Genomic DNA, 10,213 nt, shown 5'->3' with positions numbered 1-10,213 from the left:
GAAAGAGAACGTCGAAGCAAGCAAAATCAACAAATGATATAATTTCCTCGCTGTCGCAGAAACGAAGAATATTCCTAAATTGGATAATACGATTGACCTTACGGTCTCGAGCCGTTAGCTTAACTCGTAAAAATCACGAGTTTCTTGGAACGCTTAAGTAGCGTCATTTTGTTGGTAGCAGTCGTGAATAGGATAGACGCACGTAACGCCGTAAGATTTTCCAGCCGAAAGAATTACTCATTCTTTGGTGAAATCGAGAATAATCAGCAGCTCTGCAACATGACGGCGTGCGTACGCTGCAAAATATAATAATAATCGATCGCAATCGAAGCGTCGATTATTCACACGCCGCACACACACAAATTTGAATAACGTTTAACCTTTTTTTTCGCACAGCGTTGTTCCGTTGTTTTTGTTTTTTTTGGGTTAAGTTTGTTGCGTGAATGCAATCTGCAGACGGGGAGCGTCGGGTCGAGACTCTATATACTCTCTCCTTTCCTCGAGCCTGAAAGTCGCAATTATTTTTAATTCAGGGGGTAGAGGTTACTTGCAACACAAAGAGAGACGATGGCCCAAGAGCGAGCACAGATATAGCGTTAAACATCGTTTGTTCATACACGTATACAATACGTTTTCGATGCGTAACGTGTATTATATATATGATGTCGCATCGCTCGACGACTCTTTATGTATGTGCTGGTGCAAAGGTGCTGCACTGCACATGCGTAGGTGGCAGTCGTCGATGCGACGACGACGACGACTGTTATTAGCCGAGCTCATTGTTTCATTGTTATATCGTCGTCGTCGTCGTCGTCGTCGTTGGGCTTCTGTGCGGTCGAGCCGCGAGTCGAGCAGTGCAGGCACGGGGCGTTATGCAAGCTTTATTCATTTTATTTTATATTTTTTTCATTTTCATTCGCCATTGTCGAGGCGCGAGGCTCACGGAGCCGTTGTTGCGGAGCGCTATACCACACTTTACGTGCCTACGAGGATAATTGCGAGCTCTCCTCTCCGCGAGTCGAGTAAATGAAAAGAAAATTAGCTAGGCCAGAGTTTATGTGGTTGTGTATATGTACGAGCGCTGGAGCAAAATAAAAGGCCGATTAAGTTGTTATACATTTATCAGTATCTAGTCTACTGAATATGAACCGAGGGCTGGGCACGTCTGCCATTGTTTATGATCTTCGTTTCATCGAGCCTTAAACTCGTGATATTTAAACGTGGGGCACTTCAACAAACATCGGTGTGTTTTTCGATGGTTTTCAATTAGCGAAGAGCATGTGAGCAGCTCCAGTTCATAAATCAGCGAGCGAGTGCTCGCATACATCGAGGGAAAATTAATCGACCGACCCATTCAATTGTTCAAGAAAGGCCAAAATAATGTAACGAGTATTCAGTTGGTCTATAAACGTGCTCGGCTATACATACGAGCCAATGATACACATACAAAGTACAACACACATAGACACACGAACACACAGGTGGTAAACCGAGCAATCCCCTTTCGGAAAATCAATCGAGCTGCTCGCATCGGCGGGGGGCCACGAGAAGCAGGAGAGAGAGAAAGAGAACTCGGAAACTCGGGGATCGGATAGATTTTCGCGGTGGCGCACGGCACGCGCCGCCTCCATCCACCCGACACGCGTTATACACATTATATACCTATATCGTGCTCGGATCTATAATGCACGCGACTGGCTTGCTAGAAGATAGGTAAACCCAAAAGTTTCGACGTCGGCCGTCGTCTCTCGAGGATTAGAGCTCCGAAGCTACGTAAATCAGCTACGTAGTAACGATTCTCGATCTATCTAATGGGCTCAATATGCCGCGCAGTCCGGACCTAATCGTCGTCGAGGCTACCTCGCGCCAACTGACCATTTTCATCTGTCGGCCTATCATTAATCAAACTGCGCGCGCCTACCTATAAGATCGCTGCGGAGCGCATTAAAAATTAAACGCGTCGACTGTTGGCTGTGTAACATACGTATAGGCATTATAATAAATGCGATAATGAATTTATGATGGGCGTTGACCAACTGTCCCCGCGACTGTCCACTCGAGCTGCCTCAATTACGGATGATCTCGACTGAAAGCTGCGATAAAGTACTCTGCCAACGAGGGATAACGCAATTAATTCGGCTGCTGCTGCTGTCGTACGTCCACAGCTCGCATGCGAGGCGCTCAGTATAAACGAGTCGATCGCCGAGCGACCGATCGAGGTAAAGTATCGATATCGCACACCGATGGCCTTCGCTGCGACTGAAATAAAATCGCGCCAAAGATGACGACGTCGAGGCTCGTGTGCTCGCTGCGTAATCGCAGAATATTTCGCTATAATCAGAATGTCAGCTCGCTCCGTACGAGTCGAATTTTCGATCGTCGAGCTCCGGTATTATACACATTAGGCGCGCCTGCATAAACATATTTATTATACGTGTATATATTATAATGTGGCTGTACGCGGATGAAAAAAGGTACAAGGCAGTCAGGCAAAAAGGCAACGCGCAGCATCTCTTTGAGCGAGCAAATGTCGAGCGCTCAAAGTCGTATCGAGAGGCAGCTCTAAAGCCGATAATTAGCCGGCTTGCAATCGGGGGGAGAGGAGCATTACTACATTGTTATTATAATGAGTCAAGCTGAAGAGAGAAAGAGAGAGAACTAATGGAAGCAGCAGCAGCAGTCGAAGCATCGATACTCGTGATCGGACGCAATTACCCTGCCGCGCGCTAACTCTCTTTCTGTAATAATTTTCATGCTCGCTGTTTATATATATACGTGCGGCGGCTATACAATATGTATACACGCCAGGCTTCGGAGAAATTATCGAAATTATGAGCAGGGAGAGAATAAGAGAGAGAGAGAGAGAGAGAAAGAGAATTGGTAGTCTAGGCTCGAGGAATGATTGACAGCTGAGCCTCCGCAGCTACTTTGGACTCTCTCTCTCTTGCTTGCTCGAGTCGGGCAGACGCCGCCGCAGCTCGATGCGAGTAAGAAGCCTCGACGGCGGCCGCAGAACCGCAAAACAAAAAAATTAGCTGAATTACCACGAGAAGAACAAGACGGACGGAGCGAGGCAGAGGAGTCGGGGAGAGATAGAGGGAGGCTCGAGACGGCGAAAACTGGGAGAAAAAGTGCAGATTTAGCAAGAAAGCACTCACACATGCGGCCGCGCGAGCGAGATTTCCAACGAGTTTGTAAATAGTAGATCTTCCAGCACCTATATTATATTCAAAGCTTTGGGCGCGATAATTTTTAATATGCGCGCCAACGAAAATTGTATCGACGAAACGATCGGCGCGTCAAGAGAGATCTTGGCCAATGTAGAGCGCGACTCCAGTATAGGCGCACACACATAATATAATGATACGCAATATAAAATGACTCGAGGAGACAGTCGTTCCTAGAAAACTCGCTGCTATGTTTAATAATGACAATCATAATAATATGTCCTATACGTCTAATGGTAATGGCTGCAATAATAGCAATAATGGCAATAATAATAACGAGCGTACGTTCCGACGGCTCTATAACGACCTTCTTACGTATAACAGCAGCCAGTGCACAAATATCTAGTTTGCAAACACATACTACCGCGTAGTTAGGACAATCTCGGCTTTGGCAATAATCTTCCTGCGAACTCATAAGTCGCCTCGACCTGTGCTGCATAGCATCGACGATCTGCGAACTGTACGAAATTAAGCACGCTATGACGTCGGTTTACAATGACATTAATTTTGTCTATACGTCGTTGGAAAAATGAAGCTTTTACGTAAAGACTACGAGGTGACTATAAAATTTGTGTTGAACATTGATTATCTGCAACCACGTTCAGCTCATGGAGGATTGGTGACGACGCTTGACGATGGATACACATTCATTCATTATCAGAGAGTTTGAGACCATCGCTGTTGAGATCAGAGCCTCATGAAACATTCATTTACATAGAAATTCTAAAGTTTTCGTTTACTGTATTATATCTATATCGGTGACCTGCGATTGACCGTCGACGATTCGCTGTACTTTCTTGCGATCCGTGCTCGCTCGTTCGCGAGCAAAACAAGCCGCGAACTTGTTTTCACGAGTTCTCATCGATACATATAAAAGCTAGGTGCACGATCGAGGTGTGCGCTAGGAGGGAAGAAAGCCGCGAGGCTCGCGCGGCCGACTGCAATTTGTCCGCTCGCGCAAATCTCGAAAAACGACAAAGCAAGGCAACAAAAAAGGGCTCGAGCGCGTTTATACACGTATATATCTCGACACCGGATGTTTCCCAGAGTGCTCCTCCTCGTGGGCCTGGATCGTTGTGGCTCCGACTGCACTGCACCAAAGCCCTCGCTCGTACACGTACAGCTATACGTTCGCGAGCTCGACCGCACCGATTGCTGCGGCTCTCGTCATTATATTACGCGTGTACACACAAGCGCGGGCTTGGCACCTCGGCTCACGGCAACTGCAGCAAAGCCACGTTTGTGTATTCCTTTTTTGCGTAAAAAAAAAAAAAAAAAAAAATCCGAGTCGAGTCGGTGATTCGTGTGAATTCTGCCGAATATCATTCTGTTTTGGGGTCTGGTCCGTTTTGGCGAACAAAAGCTGCCTTTTTGCGGAGAGAATATGAGAAAAGTGGCTAATGTATAATACGGTGCGCGCGAATGTTTGCGTACATTCGCTGGGGAGAAGGTCGAAAGCGATCTGGAATGCAACTCGCACTCACCGACAGTCCTCGTATACGTGTTTAAATGGAGCCGAAAGAAAAAAGTGCTTTGCCGAACGTCGAAAAGGAGTTTGGTGCTGCGCTGCAACTAGCCGCAAGTGCTATGGTGTCGCTCGCTTGGCCCGGCGTTGCGGGGGTAATTTGCTCTTTCTCTTCTTTTCTTGGCAACGCGCGGGTACACAACGCGGCGACGACAACGCAATCCGCATAAGCTCCTCCCTCTTTCCCCTTGGCACGTAGTGCTACGTGTAGAGCACGTATTATGTACGACGGCTTATACCTGTGTGTGTGTGTGTGTGCATTAGCCGCAATATAGGTATGAGAACTGCGCAAAAGCGAGCTCGGCCGAGAGTCGCTCGATACTCGAATATTTCGTACATGCAGCATACGTAGGAGAAACGAGAGAGAAAGAGAGTCGGAGCCGAGAGCGCAGAAAATTTTCTCTGCGTCTCTAAACTTTTTTCTGCTGCACCCGTATCTGGATATCGCAGACTCGAGCTGCAGTACATGCGCTCGCGAGATCGCCGCTGCACGATCGCTTCGAATAAAAAGAGCATAGACCAGCTCGAGGCTGTTATTTACTCCGATGATGATTGTATATATAGGTACATGTTGGGACACTCGCTCGCTGGCACACATCGTACACACAAACGTATTACATGCAGAGAGAGAGAGAGACTAGGCTCTCTCAGTCGCTCGGCACGTTGTAATAACCGGGCAATTAGCTCGAGCTTCGTAATGACTGGTGCAGTGTATAGCTGCAGCTACTGCACAGCGCAATGGACGCGCTCTATTTGCTCTCGGCGCCATCTTTGCGATACGCTGCAGCCGCAGCCACGCGCTCGTCCTATTATGTATGATGTGTGTGGCAGCTCCTGCTCTTTGTGTTTGCTCGCGTCGATGATACCGCATCTATATGGGCACGAGTGTCAATATATACACGACCGATTCTCGTTCGTCCTGACCACCGCCACCAGCTTTTATCGTCGACCAATCGTTATTTTTCATTTTATTGCCTCGCGCTCGCATTCAGGCTCTGCCAATGCAACGTATACGAAATAAACGTGCAGTCGCTATCGTCGATGCTCATCGATTCCGGCCCATTATGCATACACGGCGTAATTTGACGAGCGGCTGTGTCGATACGAGCTGCAATTACCATACGTCGAGCCGTTGGTCCTCTTCGTCGTCGCCTAAACCTATCTTCGAATCAATCTACCTCATTAATAAATGTACCCGTCTACACCGGAGTACTAATTACGAAGCATCATAACAACAACAACAACAACGACGACGACGACGACGAGCTTTTACAAGCAAATTCGAGCTTTATAAACGAAAATTTTCACAAATATTCGCATCTAGCATAGTCGCGTGCGTGGGTGTGTGTGTGTGCACGCGTGAAACTTTTCAGCGCGCGGTGGCGGCTGCGTGTTATGGTGATGCGCGCACACGTGAAGCCGCCACCGCCTCGCGTGCCTCGCTCGACTTTATAAGCACGATAGGATTCTTATATCGTTAGCGCTTTTGACATCGATGTTAACAGCTCCTATGTATATTACGGGAGCTTCCATCATCGCGCGCGCACCGACTCTACATACGCCTCGCTCATCGCCGTCAATTTGTCTTGCTTTGCTATAGAGACGATACAAAGCCGTGCGGGCTTCGAATAATAATCTATTCCATTTGGAAAATTCTACGACGTGCGTTACACGTTCGAGCGCTTGTATTTATCAAGCGACGCACACGTGTCTGCACCGTTGCATCAAAATACATATTACCTTTGAAATTCAACTATGCAGTTGTACATAAAGTTTACGTAATCCGAAATGATGCACACGTAAGCCAAGTAGCTTCGTCAAACGGATGCAATTGGAGAGACTCGAGCAAAGGCGAGCTCGAATTTTCTTGGAAAATTGTCGAAGACGTATGCGCTATTGTTCTTAAGGCTGCTCGGCAGATATAATATAATATGGCATATTGTGTGAGTGGGTTGTATGCAGCTCTTATGTACTTGGCCAGCTCTACAAGAGCTCCGCAGGCGTCTCTTACTCTATGCCGCACTTATTGCAGCGTCAATTTTCCAAGGAACGAGTTTCCAGCGGCACGTATCGACGCAAGACCTTATTACAAGCCGAGTTACATGTATATTTTTTTTCTCTACTCTACTCTACTCTACTCTACTCTTCTCGCTTGTCGAAAGGAGAGCTGCATTTTTCAACACACAATCGTAGAAACGATTATCGTGTAGACGCTCGTGCGATATGAGCCTTTTATAGAAGGCAATGATCGGCAGGCGTTGTTATTATACGAGGGCCGAATTTGTGCGCGAAGCTTTATTGCAATCGCAGCTAAAAAAAAGGTCGAGATGAGGAGCGCGAAAAGAGAAGTGGATCAGAGAAAGAGAGAGATTATAAAGGCAGCGAAATTTAGCAGAATTCTCGAGTTGTAGCAGCGTTGGAGCATGCGACGGCTCCTTTGACGCGCTGATCAGGCTGTAATAATAACGAGGCGGAATTAGTCAAAGACAGAGGCAGAGCGCGAGAGAGCTCGTTCATCATATATAGACAGGCGCGTCTGCCGCTGACCTTTTCCGCTCTTGTTTTGAATTGCTTATTATATCGCCGCATCTCAATTGCCTCGTGTAGGCTTCGGACTCGCCTCGACACTATTTTCGCTATACATGACATGATACCCGCTTGCAGTAGCTCGGCAAGTATGAGCGATGCGCCTGATAAATGCAAACTCGGCCCATCAACGCGCCTAATATGCAATTATTTCGGGCGTTTGAATTACAGTATCAGAGTGTGCGCTTGTCGCGAGAGATAGCAGCTAAAAGGCTGGCTCCGCTCGATAAATCATTCTCGGAGCTCTCCGGCGCATCGCGAGTACGCAGCTGTGCTGTACGCGCACGTCGCCTATTAACACCTCGAGTCGTGGAGTACGTATACGCGTGCCGATCTTACGTGTATATAAAAGCGACTCGGAGGAGCAAAAAAAAAAATTAATACTCGGGGATATAAATCGATAAAGCCGAGGGAATCCGAGCCATATCGCAGCCGCGAGTATCATGCAAATGCGACGTTTCCGCTCTGTGCGAGCCGCGGCCTGCCTCCCAACAAATGATTATATTGGCCCGATGAATATCTCTCTCTCTCTCTCTCTGCGGAGCGTCGCATCTGCCTGAGCAGTGCACGCGCATTTGGGACTTTGATGCGCTTTTGCTCGTATGTATAGGCATTACCTGGGCTACTGACAACGCCGCTTCTGATGCCGATCGTCGCTTTTGATACAGCCACCTTTCAAATGTACATATTACGTATACATAGGTACGCGTGCCTGCTCGTATATATATTTGATGCACAAAAGTATGCGCGCCGCAGATGTGTGTCCGTTTGAATTGCTCTTGTATGTACGTATGCGCACTCGCGAGCTCACAATAACGATTATGTTGTCGTAACGATTTTATGCGAGCGTCCGTGAAAAAAGTCCATTCACCCTATATGCACTCGCGATCCGAATATAGTTTTGACGCGTTTCGCGTCTAAAGATGGTCACTCGCCGCCTACCCGACAGATACATTTATATGAGCTGCTCGTTATTCTCCATTCCAATTGTATTTGTATATTTTAGTTTAAACAATTATTTAGCAACAAATTCGACCCATTTTCAACATTTCTACTGCTAGTTAGCGAACCACACTAGAAAGAGAAAAAGTAGCTGTATAAAAAATGTAGAGAATTTAATTAAGTTTTCAACGAGATATCGATGGACCCGATCGAATTATTATAGTTTCCGAGAAAAATAAAAACCGCTGCCAATTTATTGGCAAAGAGCTTCCTCATAAAAAATAATATTAATAAAAGGCATCGGTTATTAACGTGAAAATTTGTATTTTTAAATTTTGATTCGCTGTCTAGAGTCCTAACTACCAGTAGATCACGACCATCCGGACCATCATGTTAGCATACATTTCTATGTTAGCCAAAAGGCCGAGAAAACAAAAACTCATACAGACATTTGTTGGTAATTCAATGTAGTTTCCAAATATGTAAACCAAATTGTCCTACGACGTCTGGTTCAAAATCTCGTTTTGGAGCCTATCACAGAGCTCCCTCTATGAGGAAGCAAAATAACCGCAAGCGATGTAATAAATCGGATGGATTGCTTAAAGATGCAATGGTTGAGCTTTTGAAAAGTTTGCCGGGTAAACGCAACTTCTCGCCATACACCAGCTCGCTGAAAGTTGATGATATGTCTTTCTCAAAAGCTGATCGGATGCCAAGAAGAACCAACGGAAGAGCTTCGAGCCAATTATCGTTGTGATGAGCCATGAGAGAAGCTTTCAGATGTTGGTGAAAAACTTCGACTATTCCGTTGCTTTGTGGATGCCAACTGTTCGTATGTCGATACTTGATGCCGAAAAGCTTCGCAAAATCTGTAAACATGTGAGATGTAAATTGACCTCCTCTATCTGTTGTCAAAATATCCGGATATCCGACACATTCACGATTTTGTCAACAATATCGTCGGAAAAGTGTGAGGCTGCCAAAATAGATTTATCTGCTGACAATGAAACCAATATCAAAATCAATGGGGTTACTTTGGATGTATCCAGAACAGATTTTGAGAATATTTGTTCACACCTTTTTAAAAAAATTCAAAATTACCTAAGTGAAACATTGGAACGAGCAAAACAAAAAGTAAAAATGGATAAAAGTCACATTCAGAAAGTAATTTTAGTTGGTGGTTCATCAAGGATTGCGAAAATTAATACCATTCTTCAGAACACTTTCCCAGATATTTCATTATGCAAGGATATCGACTATGATAAGGCGATAACAAAGAGTGCAGCAATATACGCTAATATTCTGTTAAATACTGAAATTGAGTCACCACTTTTCATCGAAGATATTACCCCGTTTCCATTGGGAGTAAGAACTTTTAAGAATGAAGAAAATCACACTTTTAGCGTAGTCCTACAACAATATTCGATCATTCCTTGTTCACACACCCGGATGTTTACTACTGCTAAAGATAATGCTACTACAGTCTATATTGAGATTTATGAAGGAGAATCCAAAATAGCAGAAGATAATCAATTTCTAGGTTAATTCGAATTGACAAAAATCGAAAGAGCCAAAAAAGGTGAACCATCTATAGAAGTAAAATTTAGTATTGATAAAGAAGGAATTTTGAAAGTTTATGTTGTAGATGAAGCTACCAAATCAAAAAAGGAGTTAACAATTCAACAAAAATATTCAAATAATCCTGAAATATCCAAAGGTTTTACGATTTTCCCGCAAGAAAAGGTCGTGGTTTTTCTGTTGATACATCGCAATAAATAGATTTCATCGATCCAGGGAGCTTGATCAAATTTGATTTGAGAGATGAATCAGCGTTGTCAAGAAAAGAACGTAATGCTCCATCGTTAATTTGCGAATCAGCAAGAGCCTCAAAATTTAGTGATGAATGATCAAGAGACAACGCTTCGATGCGAGA

The 10,213-nt window shown here is 45.1% G+C and overlaps 1 protein-coding gene across 1 annotated transcript; it reads left to right on the top strand.

The window, feature by feature from the left end:
• Window positions 1-9,420: 9,420 nt before the first annotated feature.
• LOC106648719 (heat shock 70 kDa protein-like) lies at window positions 9,421-9,825 on the top strand. The gene has a single exon (XM_014365798.2). It carries the CDS (start codon window positions 9,421-9,423, stop codon window positions 9,823-9,825), a length of 405 nt encoding a protein of 134 aa, XP_014221284.2.
• Window positions 9,826-10,213: the final 388 nt, after the last annotated feature.

Source organism: Trichogramma pretiosum, unplaced genomic scaffold (assembly GCF_000599845.2).
Source record: "Trichogramma pretiosum strain Unisexual culture from Peru unplaced genomic scaffold, Tpre_2.0 scaffold204, whole genome shotgun sequence".
Taxonomy (NCBI): Eukaryota; Metazoa; Arthropoda; class Insecta; order Hymenoptera; family Trichogrammatidae; genus Trichogramma; species Trichogramma pretiosum.
This window is presented reverse-complemented; position numbering and strand designations above follow the sequence as displayed.